This window comes from Haemorhous mexicanus, chromosome Z, assembly GCF_027477595.1.
Source record: "Haemorhous mexicanus isolate bHaeMex1 chromosome Z, bHaeMex1.pri, whole genome shotgun sequence".
Classification (NCBI taxonomy): Eukaryota; Metazoa; Chordata; class Aves; order Passeriformes; family Fringillidae; genus Haemorhous; species Haemorhous mexicanus.
In genome coordinates, this window is record NC_082381.1 from 64,543,233 (window position 1) to 64,557,251 (window position 14,019).

General features: G+C 35.7%; 1 protein-coding gene across 3 annotated transcripts in view; it reads right to left on the minus strand.

Annotated features, from left to right (window-relative positions):
* ANKRD31 (ankyrin repeat domain 31) overlaps window positions 1-14,019 on the minus strand; it is a 64,481-nt gene that overhangs the window by 6,308 nt on the left and 44,154 nt on the right. For all 3 annotated transcript variants that reach the window (XM_059874018.1, XM_059874019.1, XM_059874017.1), the window contains 3 exons: window positions 11,340-12,393; window positions 9,808-9,948; window positions 9,126-9,222 (listed from right to left, as the gene is read on the minus strand). In XM_059874018.1, coding sequence (XP_059730001.1) covers window positions 9,126-9,222; window positions 9,808-9,948; window positions 11,340-12,393 — 1,292 coding nt within the window. The remainder of the gene's footprint in view (window positions 1-9,125; window positions 9,223-9,807; window positions 9,949-11,339; window positions 12,394-14,019) is intronic.

The following is a 14,019-nucleotide window of genomic DNA, read 5'->3' on the forward strand; positions in this document are numbered from 1 at the left end:
TTCATAGAACAGCTACAACAGTGCCAGAAGGACATAGAGCACCTCCTGACAGTACCTCACCTTATGGTTTCTTTCTTCACATATCAGGCATGACTCATCATGGATGATCTATAGGTTCACTTCACCATCTCCCTATAACTGAAATCTGTATAGCAGTAACATGGAATTTAATTCATAATTTCACAATTCATTATTTTAATCCATTCCCTCTAGATAAAATTGTGTATTTGAGAAAGTAACATTTTTTTCTCCAATCAATAAAGGATAGTATTCCTTGGGAGTTCAAGGTCTCTTTATGTATCCAATGATATTGGCAAAAGCAATGTCATAAAGCAGAAAAAAATATTAGTTGTTTAGAATGATTCTTCTTTCTAACTACTCCTTAACAGTGGCCTTTCTTGTTGCACTGTGTCTGCATAGTAAAAGGACTCAGGTATAATTAGAGACCAAGTATTCATGCCTTTTATTCTAAAGCATTAGTTTCAAGGTTTATGCTGAATTCTTAAATTACTTTATGTTTCATATGATAGAAAGTATTATTCCCACAAATGAACCCAAAGATGTTATGCTTTTTCAAGACACACAGTTAATAGTTCACCTGTTTCTAAATGTCTGAAAAATGTAAAATAGAAATATTGCTTTATAGGCTTCTTTAGAGCATCACCCAGATAAGTAATACGAATATATTATTTTCCAATAATCTTCTGCCTACATCATGTTCTTATAGAGTTAACTGTTTTTTCTCCTACATATCCTGGGGTATATGGCTGTTACACAGTAACAAATTATGTGACATATACTTATTATGTGATGTACACTGAATTATTATTTTTCAGGTACCTTAGATTGGTGCATCAAGATATTGTTACATTATTCATTTAACAATGTTTCAAAGGCAAGTCCGCCTATGTATTGTAGAAATCCAGCAATGTTTCAATACTCTCTCAGAGAAACAAAATGACAATTTACATTGTAGTAGCTCCTTTTTGCTGTAGATGTAAAATGATTTTATGCCCAAAAGGTGAGAGAAGTATAATTGACATACATGCCAACACTAACCAAGAACTGTGCACATCCTCCCATAAAAGAATTTACCTTCAAGACTGAATTTATAAATAAATAAAATAAAATAAGTACTTCTAAAATAAAACAGAATGGCTGGTTCAATTTTTCTTATTAAAAAATACTTTCCATTAAAAATATTTTCACACAGCTGTCCAGATGACCTTTCAGTTTCTCAATTAAGTCCATCATTGTATTTAAATATACATATTAATGATTTTGAACTCAACATCAACAAAAGCATATACTAGTATCCATTCTTAAAGGACCCAAAAATTGCTTTAAAAATAATTGTAGGAGACTACTTCTTGGTATGACTGGGAGGGTGTAGGTTTCCAGCATACGATTCTTTCTTTTTAACCTACTATGTTATTGTTGTAGGCTTGATTAAATAATTATTCACTTGTATACTCACTTGAAAGGAAAATGGTTCTCTAAAATTACTTCTAACCATTTTAGAAAACCTGAAATTAATGTGCCAAGATAGTGCATAAAAAGTTCCAGCTCCAAACTTGCATAATTAAAACCAGAACACTTTAAAATTCTTGCAGTTTACAACAGACTGAAATGCAGGTTGGAAAAAAACAGAAGACAAGTTATAAATCAAGTTTCAGTTCAGGTCAGAACAGCCCTTTGAAAAACTGCCAGGTCCTGTTTTTCATGCACTGGTAAAACCTACAGCAGTTGTTTTTTGAGTTTTATGTACAACCTCAGAACAACTTCTAGAGCCTTCTCCTACACTATTATCACATGGTGATTGAAAGACTGAATTGTTTTGTTTAAAAGCTGTGTCGTAGCTTTGTTAAAAGTGATTCCTGAAAAAAACACCAAACAGATAAAAAAAAGATAAAATTTGAACACTTCCCAAGATAAAATCATCAGATAATCTCCTAAATATTTCCACCTCATATTACCCATGTGATATCAAAATAGCCTGTCTTGACTAAAGCAAAGCAGCAGGCAGAAGCCAGCGCCTCTTGAAGGCTGATGTGTCCCACACTGCCTTAAACTTATTGCTTTCATAAGTAAGACAAGAAAAGACGTGCACCAGGAAGATAATCTACAACAGTTCTGTTTGTCTCAGTCTTTTCCCAGTCTCCACAGGACCACCAAAGCAGATGAAAATGCTATAGTGCACCTGATTAAGTAGGAGGATGGGTCTGTTACCAAAGGATTCTTTTACCACTTGTTTCACAAAGTAAAAAGAAAGCCAATGTTCAAAGCACTCAGTTAGGAGTCAGTTTTAAGTACTCTCCTAAGAAGTCCAGAAGCTGGACTTCTTAGGAGACCATAATTTCTGTATCAAAAAAAGGTGCAAAAGTTTTAACAAGCAAGTTTCCAACTAGATATTGGGGAAAAATTAATCCTGAGCATGGTTAAGCATACAAATACCCATCCCTGAAAATATGCATAATTTGCCTGGACAAGGCATTGAGCAGCCTTATCTAATTTGAAACTGATCTACTTTGAACAGAAGGTTGGACTGAAGACCTTCAAAGGTCCCACTGAACCCATGTTATCCTATGATTCTGTGCAATCACAGTATCATCTGGTTTCTTCTGAAGTAATTTTCCAATTTCAGAAAAATCTGGTTTACAGATAAGAAATGCAGATGTAGATACTTAAAACTGGCTTCCGTGGCGTGCAGTCCCTGATAGTTGTTTCTTCCCCCACCCTCCTCTGCCTGCCCATAATTTTTGGCCCTCTGAAAAGTGATTTTTGTTTGGCTCTTGCTAGCCACATAGCTCAAGTCTGAATCAATCATGTGACATTTTACCTCCTACCCTGCTGACAGTCAAATAACAGTTGGTAGAGGATTTCGGAAAGCAAGATGAAGGAAGCCTATACCTCAGCCAAGGTATGCAGTTACTGGAAAATACTGCTTTGTAAATTCTGCACACAGAACTGCACACTTCTTTGTAAAGCATGTAAGCATGTAAAGCAAATGCCTGGAACTTTAGAATACTAAAAAGTACTTTCAAGTATTTTGTCTGTAAGCCATAAAGAAGAGAGAACAGTGTAATAGTTGCACCTTGAAATACCCCTGAGATTGAAAAATATTATGGATAGACAGTTTTGTCTACAATCTCACTTTTCTTTCCAAGTACAAAATACAAAGAATATATAGTTAATCTCCCTGTCTTTTAGAGTCACATTAATGGGGACATAGTGTAGCTGATGAATATTCTACTATAGGGAAGGAAGAAAAAATATACATGAGACATCAGGGTTTTGGCTTTTGTTTTTATATGGTTTGTTTGCTGGGGGGGGTTTTAAATTTTTCAAGTACTTCTCTTTCACATCACTGTTGCCATTATTAATAGTAGGATAAGCTACTACTTCAATAATACCCAGTCCAAAAATTCAGATATACAGAATCAAGTTCCTTAAGCCATGTTTTTTTTTGTCAGAAATAATAAACTTGGGGTTCTCAGTTTACATCTTGGCCTTTCAACCACTAGTGTTATTTATCATCTTTTCCTGCTTTCCTTCAGAAACATGAAGAAAAGAATAGCAAAGTTTTCTAGTGAAAGTAGTTTCTGACATAACTGTCTGAGCCTAACCAGAACCTGGGGTTCTGATGTGGAGTACAGTACAGCACAAAATATATTATTTTACAATGGGCTAGATTTGTTGTTTGGATTACGTTACAAAGTATTTTCAAGGGTTCAAATATGCGTATGAGATCCCGGTCCTGAAAAGTTTACAATTTAAAGTATAATGGAAGACTGTTGCAAATATGCATATACAGTGTTTTCTAGTAGCTTGATTTTACACTTATTTAGGTACTGACACATATAATAGCTAAGTTTCATTAAATGGAATGATTCACGTGGATTGAAATGCTCTCCTGTTCAGTCAGCCATTTCAGCATCACAACTTTGTACTGGTGTACATGACAGGATGACTATCAAGAAAACTGAAAGGAATTACCCTTCTACCATCTTCCAGGACTAGTAAAGTGCACAAAGTAAACTAGTTCAAAGCCAACTTACACAGCTGAGATTTACCTTCAGATTTTATTTAGCACAAAGTAAAACAGCAGTGGCATTGTGTATGTGCCTAGTTCTTTGGAAACAGAACTAGAGGACAAACCAATGCAGTAAATCCATTTATGGTTTATGAGCCATCTCATAACGCTTACAAAATTTCATTTAAGAGATTCACTGAAGCACTCATCCTGAGATGCTTGCAAAGGAATTTCCTTCTTAAATAGGAGTTTACTTTTTACAGTTTATTTAAAAAAAATAGTCAGACTGTGAAACCCGAGAAGCTTCTACTTAGACCTCCACAGAGAAGATTTGAGATCTGCAAGGCAGAGATGTCAAAAGTGAGATGGTGAATCAATTTTTAAGTATTATACTGCATGTTCAGCAGCTTTTTTGTTTCAATTGACAGAGTAATTATAGTAGGTATGACCAAAATCTATACATGGATCAACATTCCTGTAAATTTAGAGTTTATTAATTTTTATTATAATATGTATGTTTGATTTTGCATTATCTACACTGTCAATGGTTACTTTTGCTACACTATAACTCTACACTGTTGCTGTAACTGTTTCCATTCAGGACTGAGCACCTAGATGGTAGGGTGACAATGACCATATATGCTACAAGACCATTAACTTGGCAAGCAGAACACAAATAGTAGGCATATCTGAGAAAATGTCAATGTGGCTGTTCATTTGTTCAGCAGAGATATGTAACTTCTATAAACCATAGTCTTTGTTGCTTTTAAATTAACATCAAAGAACAGTTCAATCTGGGTTTTTTGATATAAATAAATGTAGCAATCTACTACACAATCTATTTTTTGTAACTTTACAGACCACCTTCCTCCAAATATTCTGCCATTTAAGATACTAAGCCTGTTTGCTTCTACAAAAAAAAAAAAAGAAAAGGCATAACAAAGCATTTCTCCAGAGGTTTCTCAGCTTAATTCTTTGCAAGGTAGCTGTAGGGCCTATGTACAGAAGCATTAAGAATTGCTTTAAAATGTGGATGCACTTTTAGTTTACAATGACCAACAAAGACTAGATCCACTTTTGTTTTCTGTCTTACTGCCCCTCACAGCAGACCTGGCTCGGCACTGTTACCCTCACCAGTGCAGTATTATCTGGCACTGGGGTTTGAGCTGATCACTCTAACTTTGCATGGGGGTGAGTCAGGGTCATCCCTCCGTAGTGTAATCACAGGCAGTAGAGGCAAAAATACCAAATGAAGTGCAATAGGCACTGTTCAAATCATATAAGTATTACAGACAGGGTTTAATGAGCAATCAATGTCAAAATGTAATACTGAAAACACAAAGTTACAAGCTTGGTCAACTACACAAAGGTCAAAGCAGCTTCAGAGGCATTTCCACATCACCCTTTAAATTAGATTACACAAGATTATTTAGCACTGTTTATGTATCATACTTCTCCATCTAAACCCAGAAGATATTTCTCCATGCTATTATTTTTTTGAGACATTTAACTGAGCACTTAAAATGATAAGAAGTTATTTTGCTAACTACACCAAAATAGCAAAATGTTTCTAATTTGGACACAGGAGAGTAAACCATACTGAGCTCTGAAAAACGCTGCTATTGGGTCATTTAAATCTAATCTAAACCCTCAGGAGTGTAATCATTTTTCCCCAACACTCTTTCCCTCCCACACACAAATCAATTCCATGCCACCTACTTTTCTTTTTCCTTTCATATCTCTTGCATAGCCCTTGCATTCACCATTAGGTTTTCTAGACTGCTAAAAAACACTTACTCATAAATTCCCTGGCAACAGCTGCTTCTACTTCAGCACACAGCTCTCACAACTTGTGTTTGTGGCAGGGATGTGGTGTTTGGCTGCATATTACTCAGGTCAAAGCTCCCAAGAAGCTGAGCAATGGAGCCACTACCAGGATTCTGATAGTGCTGGTGGTTCCTTGTCATAAAATTCTTTCCTGGGAGCATGAAAAGATACTTTTGTTCGAAGAACAAGAAGCATCACTTAACACTGATGGTTTAATGCACAGAGAAGTTATGCTATTTATTTTTCTTAATTTGTTTCTTTGTATTTTCACTTAGCCTTATATCACCTAACACATGTAAAGGCAAACTTTCCATTGCTCCTTTACCAACCCAGCAGTTGCTGCTGTAAGATGATTGGGGCTTGTTTTTTGGCTTTTTTTTTTTAATCTATGTCTTCCTTGGCAAAATTACAACAGACACTGCAAAACTCTAACTTGAAAAGTAGCCTACTAAATGTATGTTTTTCATTGCTTGCCTCAATGAAAACAGAAACATATCCATATCATGTACAGTCATAGCACAACTTTCTCACTTGCTTTCAAGCATTCCTCCTGAGTTCAGTTTAAAATTCAGTACTCCATACCTGAAATAACACTAACATAAACCTTTCAAAACAGCTTACGGTTCAGCCACTAAGAAATCATTTGGATTCCCTTGAAAACACTCTTCTTCCATACAGCTTTGGGACCTTTCATGAACTAAAGGTGAACAAGAGCTGTTTTAATCTTTACAGGTGGCTAATGGTTATTGAAGGCAGTAAGGGATTGCCTGATCACAAGAATTGGACTAGTCATGCTGTTTTCCAAAGGCTGTCTTCCTGAAATAGCAATCTGCAAAATGGATGTGCACATCACACTTACTGTAACAACTGAATAAGCTTTTCTTTTAAGCCACTTTGCTGAAATTTCAATGTGAAATAAACACCAACATTTGCTCTACAACTTAAATCTGTTCTTCAGCTGACATCTGCTTCTGAATCCTTGTTATTCTTGGTCATTTTTAACAAACATTATGACAAGTATCAGAAAGCACAGAGAAATTCTAAGTCATTTAATAACTGTTTCTTCTGTTTTCCTGCATACAGATAGTCTAAAAGTACTGCTCATTTGCTTAATGTTTACTTTTCACTCAGGCTTGAATACAGTAATTCTTGCTTTCTGCTAGCATGATCCTAGGAGAGACTGAAGACTCAGACTCAAAGAAGATACATACACTGAAATTTAGTTAGGATTTAGATGACGAATTCCAAAATTGCAATCTCTAATGCTTCTATTAAATACCTGCATGGGTCTGGGACTGCTTTACTTCATGGGCTCTTCAAGTTTTTTGTACTAACACTCCTAAGGTAGCTAGAAGTTTGATGCTATACAAACATTGAAGCACCTTATAAATCTCAACCAAGCTGAAAAACTGGATCATTTCTTATGTTAGCTGTCACAGAACAGCAACTCCTTCTCTTCTTGCCAAGGGGCCTTGATTTGGTAGAGGTTCCTAGGACAAGCTTCCTAAACTGAGCTGTACAAAAATTTCATTGGTAGCTGCTTCTTTCTATTCTACACCAAGATGGCTAGGTATAGCCACTGCATATATCATTTTCTTCCCACTCCTCCATGCTTTTCATACAGTAGCTCAATGAACACTGGGCCAAGGTATGGGAAGCTACAAGGAGAGTGAGGGAGGGGTGTTAAAAATAATAGCATTCTCCTCCAAAATTGCTCAAAGTCCCAGGCCCCAGTCTTCTTTTTTAACAATGCTCTGGGATGCACAGAAAAAAAAATCATTAATACAGAAAGAAAAAAAGAAATTTATTTCTCTGAAAAGCAGAAAAAACTTCTACTATATAATACACACAGGACCTAAGCATATTAGAAAGATAGAAGAGTGCCTGGGAATGTCCCCAGGAAAGTGGTACAGAATAGTTCACATTCACACCAGCAAACTTTCCTCTGCTTTTGAGCAGGCTGGCTGCAGGCAAAGTACCTGCTGGAAAAAGCACTTGGAACAAGCTAACTCATGAACTGAGCATGGAAACCATTGGAGGGCTGTCCAATGACCAGAACTATACTCACAAAACAACAGTGCATATTAAACAGTGCCTTAAATTGTATCAGACTAGGATTAATGTCCTACAAATCTGGCCATGTATTAACTGAAACTGAGAACACTTTGACTTTCCCTTCCTCAGCTTCTCATCTAAGACTAATCATTAGGCAGTGGCTACTGTCATCTTAAATCACATATCACAGAAAACTTCCCTAAATACTCTTTTCTAGATGACCCTGGACTACTTGGGAAAAACACTTGCTGATCTTCAGACTGATTTTTGTTTGTTAAGAATAGTTTTTGAATAAATTGATTTCTCTGTTCTAGAAGTTACAATGTTTATCATAAATTTTTCACAATACAAATAATTCAGAAGAACTAGCAAAATTTTCAAAGGCCTAACAAAAAGTTTGGAAACTAAATCCAGATTTAAGTCACTTACACCTGGTATAAACTGAGGTTACTGAAGCAAGGAAAATAGACTCATCATCTAGAAGCTCTTAGCCTGAAGCAAATACCAGTAGAACACAGTAATTTGAATACCAAGTTAGTTCTTTTGAACTATTATCTTTAAATTTACTTTCACTAAATTAAAAACAGACCAACCCTGGTATCCCAGTTCACATGAAGTGGAGTGTCTTATCAAATTAACAGAAATGATCCCAAAAGCCCAACAGCTTTTGTGGACTCTAAGTACAACTGGCTGTCAAAGGGACTTGTGTTTCCCTGAGAATACACTGCTTATCAAAATTAGATTCAAGTTCTTAAGTTTGATAAGCAGCTCTGAAAAAAATGTTCAGTGTCATTTTGTCGTATCAATGCACTTTGTTTCTTTTGACTATTTATTTCTAGAGAATTAAGTATCTTCTTAATTATTAGTGTTGCTTGGGCAATTGAATAAAAAAAGTATTAAAAGAGCTTACTCGAAACTTCACTTTATAGTAAATATTTTAATATAAAGTTTTACTTTTTTTTTTTTTTTTACATAGCAACCAAATCATTAATAACTATTCTCTTCACACAACAAATGGAAGAAGCGTACTTTTTTAGACTTCATGTACAAGTTCTGGCATTAATTACATTTCAACATCAAGATCAGTGAGAACCATATACCCCAGAAAAAAAAAAGAAAGTAATAGAGGAATTTTGGGTTTTAAGTTCTTTAGAAATCACTTTCTGCTGCTTTCAGTTATAAAGAATATTAGATTTTAAGCGGTACGTACCCAAAGGATTTCCTTTCTGTGTTGGCAACTCCAGGTCACTGGAAACTGACACTTCACCAACACTAAATTTTGACAGTTCTGTCCCAAGATATGTAACCTGTAAAAAGAAATCTAGATGGATAACTGATTGTTTTAATTAGTATTTTTGGGAGTTTTTTTCTGACAGGTGTAGAAACTTCACTTTCCTTTTAAAACTGAGTTTATGCACTTGTAAGCCTAATCTGCATCTGTCAAGATCAAGGAGAAATTATGCAAAATTGAATTCTAACTGAAAAAAAACCCAAGCATAATACAGCCCATCTGTAAGGCCCTTTAAACTCTGCCAGTGTTTTTGCAACAGTCATGCATGATACCCTGATATTTCAGTAAGTTTGCTCCTTTTTATTCAAACTATGTTTCAGCTTTCATTATCAGTCTTAATCATCTTTAAAGCTACTCTTTGAAATCCCTTTTAGCTTACAGTGTGAGTATTCCACATTCTTTCAACATTCACGACAAGTTCATCACTATACAGCTATGTAGCTACGCCACTTTCTTTGCTGCTCCTTCATTAAAAGTGAGAAGATATTTAAAATTCAGGCTTGTATCCTCTTTTGCTTTAATAACAGTAAGGAGAACTAGATTAGTGAAACCTGTTACAGCCATTCATTATTGCTAACTTTGGGAATCAAACCAAGCCTACCTTATTCCACACATACTTCCATGTTACAGAAATATCACTTCCTAGTAGATCTTTAACCCACTGAACTGGATTCTGCAGTATTTGTCCTTTACTGGTTCTGATCTTGCCATTCTTCAAGAGTGTAGCTTTATGACTAAATTCCTAAAACAAAAGAATGAGATATATTTTCAATTCATAAATTAACAAATATAAGTTGAAACACGAAAAATGCCAAAGAACAATACAGCTGAAAAGTTGCAGCTAATTCTGTTTTCCTCTGGAAAAAAGTTAACTAATCCAATGTCACTATCAAAAACTGTACAAAATAAAATTATTTATTCCACCAGAATAAGATGCTTTATCCAATCAGAGGACAAATCTCTCTATGTGTGTTTGCCAGAGCAATATTTGTGTCTTAGTTCCTCTTACACATAACAAGACTTTGAATAAATTAATGTGCAATAGTGAACTCAGGCACTTACATGAGGCAAATCTGTGCAACAAGAAACTGCTATGTGAGGTACATATATGTCAGAGTGAAGTTTCAGCAACCAGTCAAACATAAAACATATTTGCACAAAAATTTCACTTTTATCAAGGGATATGACTTACATGCATTAGGAGGAACCTAAAAGCCTTACCTTATACAAAATTAAGTACAAACGAACTTATTGTTAATGCCTCTTTCGTAATGTTAACACAGCCCACTTCTGCAAACATTTACACCTCTCCAGAAGCACAAGTTATAGCTGAAGCACTGTTTATGGTTGCTATAAACTGTTTTAGTTGAGTAAGTCATGGTTTTGTCATATTGGTCTCAGGTCTCAGACTAACACGACTAAATAATGCAACAATTAACTCTTGATCAACTCTGTTAGAACTTAGTAAGGTCACTTATCATTCATAAGGTTAAACAATCCAAGGAAGAGAATGATGCACCAGATAATACTGAACCATCTCCTACCATATCCACTGGCTTGGGGTTGCTTTAAGAATTAAATTAAGACAATTAACTCAAATATTTCAATGAGCACTCAACTGAGTTTATAAATTCACAGTTTCACAACCTAGGTCTACAGTGCTCAACAATTGCATTCTGCCTGCCCAAAGCTAACCTTAAGTAACGACTATGTACCAGCTATATGTTGTTATCAAATACGTCTCTACAATGATAAAGAAGGGAAATTTACTGATCATCTCTTTGCAGTGCAACAGACACTGGCTTCTAAATTTTCATTTCCATAGCACTGTCTTCCAAGACGTAAATGAGTGTCATTTTTATCTTAGTAAAGATCACTGACTTCTCTACATGCCAAACACAAGTACTTGCAGCATTCAGTTATAATTCCTTAGGATCTACATGCATCAAGCTGCTATCACAGACAACTGTCTTGAAAACAGTTATCTATAACCAATGAATAAAAATATTCACTAGTAAGCGATGAAGATGCAGATGAAACCATGAGAACTGCTGTTTCCTGTTTTAGTGTGTGGGTTATTTTCATTATCCGCTAATATTACTATTATTACTATTATCATTTCTCAACAATTACCTGCAGTTTGAATTCTAAAACATTTTCTCCAGGCTTTATCCTCCCCAATTCAAGAAGATCTATCAAATTATGCTTTTTCTTACTCTTCCATCTACATCTCACTTGGTTTTGTTCCCATTCCTGATTACCACAACTCTGTGAAGATTTCTCACTGATATTTGCTGGAGAGTCTGTATTTGAGGAAAGATTAGTAAGCATCAGGCTGGCATTAAATGAATTCTCACTATTCTGAAAGACCATTTCCTGCAAAGTATTAGAGAAGCTCTTTGTAGATGATAATAAAATTTCTTGCTGTGGCTGCTGTTGCTGCTGGAAAGCTTCTCTCTTATTCACATATCTGTGCAGATCTTCATGTGAAAGAATCTGCTTGCAGACACCTGTCTGATAGACATTCTTACTGACAACAGTGCTTTGGGGTTCTACAATATTTAATGTGTTGGTCATTGAAGTGCGATTCAAAGACCTGTTTCTTTGTCCTACAACTGCCACACAATTGTCTTTTTGCTGTGAGCACTTTGTTTTAGCAGTGGAAATAGTAGATTCTGAAGGCAATGTCATCACTTCTGCAGCATTTGTCAGCTTTGACATGTTGTCAAAGGCATATTCTCTTACTCTGTTTTCAGATGCCAAAGCATAATCAGAAGCGTCCTTGCTTGTAATTGCTTCTTTATTTGCTCCTGTCTCATCCAAGCAGATGTGTGGATGCTGCATGCATTCCTGAGCTGAAAATCTATTTTCTAAAGAGACATGTGCTTCTACTCTGTTTCCATTAGGCCTGCTGGCACCAAGCCCCACACTAAGTGTTACTGAATTAGGACACATGATTTCATTAGCAGTTAAACTTCGCCTTGTATTGCTTCCATGAAGAGTAACTAAGTTTGAGATTTGCTTCTCTGATGATGAATTGAACATTTTATTTGTTTTTCTGTAATTTTTTAATTTCTGAACTAATTTTTCCTGGTTTTGGGCAACAGTCAACAGGCTCTTTTGACTAGAAGCAAGGTTAACTAATTGTTTTCTTAGTGTACCTTTTTTAAACGATTCCACTGAAGCCCTATAGAAAATAAAAAAAATAAAGACATTGGAGTTACTGTAAATACAAAATTAAAACAGTTAATAGACATAACTCACAAAGAACAAGAATATGTTTTAACATTTGAAATCTGCCAACATTTGAAATTTGAACAATATTTTTATCATGTATGAAGTTTAATGTTCAAATCCCAAGTTTATGAACAATAAAGTGCAGAATAACAAAGTAGGATACAGAATTAAGATGCAGGTGGGAATCCCATAGAATTAGAATGTTAATCATCTAAACTCTGGATATAGCCTTGGCTATACCACTCCTTAATTCACAGGATTTATACTCCAATACCGCCTTTAATTCAAAGAATCAAAACTGTGCCTGTAGCATCACCAATTGCTCTTTTATTACCAGAAATCATAGTAGCATATTGAATCCCATGTCTCAAAAGTCTACTTTGGAGCCTTTTAAAATGAGTTCAGGATGAGCTCCTGAAGGATGATACTAAGGATTTTTTTATGGCATACCCAACAAAAGATTTCATAAAGCCACCAATATAATAATGCCACATGACCTTCAAGTAAAGAGGACAGAACAGTTTAGGACATTGCCTCTAATCTAGGAATGCTGAACCTTCATCAGACCCTACTCCCAGAATGAGCCTCCTTCCTGTGAGACCCCTTCCCCAGGGGACTTTACCTTCTTTCTGCTGGAAGGGAATTCTTTATTTACCCCACTTTCTTTGGTACAAGAGCCATCAACTCAGCATAACACTATTTTCTCCTAATTCCCTTCATGAGACAAGCGGCATCACTACAAGTCTAGCACCACTTTGGGAAGACAGAGAAGTAACACAAGTTGTGGGAAACGGAACTGCAGTATGGCTTGCTTTTAAGGCCACCTACTGCAGAGATGCCATGGCAGGTAACACCATACCCTCAAAGACTGTTGAGGGGATCAGGACAAAGGTACACTAAGACTAGATGTCTCAGAACAAGGACAGAAAAACCACAGCTTGAGAGTATTGTTGTCTGTACTGTGATACTGCTTGGTATCTCATGTGCATGTACCATCAACATATCAGCATACAGTCAATCACTGAGTAATCCATGACAACTATGGGTTTTTACACAGGCCAGTGAAGCTTCCACACACTTTTCTAGCAGTTTTTGCTCTGGGAAGTTTTGTTGCTTTACTGCTATACAAGTACAGAAGAAGATGCAACTGAAGAGGCAAAGACAGTGTGACTAAAATGACAAAGTAACTTACGCCACTAACAGATATAATACTTCTTTTTTGTTAATTTTCCTCAGGTAAAAGATATATCTTAGTACCTTAGTAGAGAAGATGCTAGTACCTATAGCTAAGTACAGAAAAGGAAAAATATAAGTACTATCTCTCTCTGGGCCAACTACCTGAACAACTGGAATATGGAAAATGTGATGATGCCTCCTGATCTTCTATGGCTTGTGTGACAAAAGTTATAAGCCAATTAATTTAAAATAAGATGTTGACTATAAAAATAATTAGAAGTAAATATAATGTGATTTGGAATATAGCTCATTACAATTAATGGATGGCTGTTACATTAGCTGCAGGATATCTGCAATACCCCGAAATATTTATCACTTCACTCCTGAACACAGACTCAAT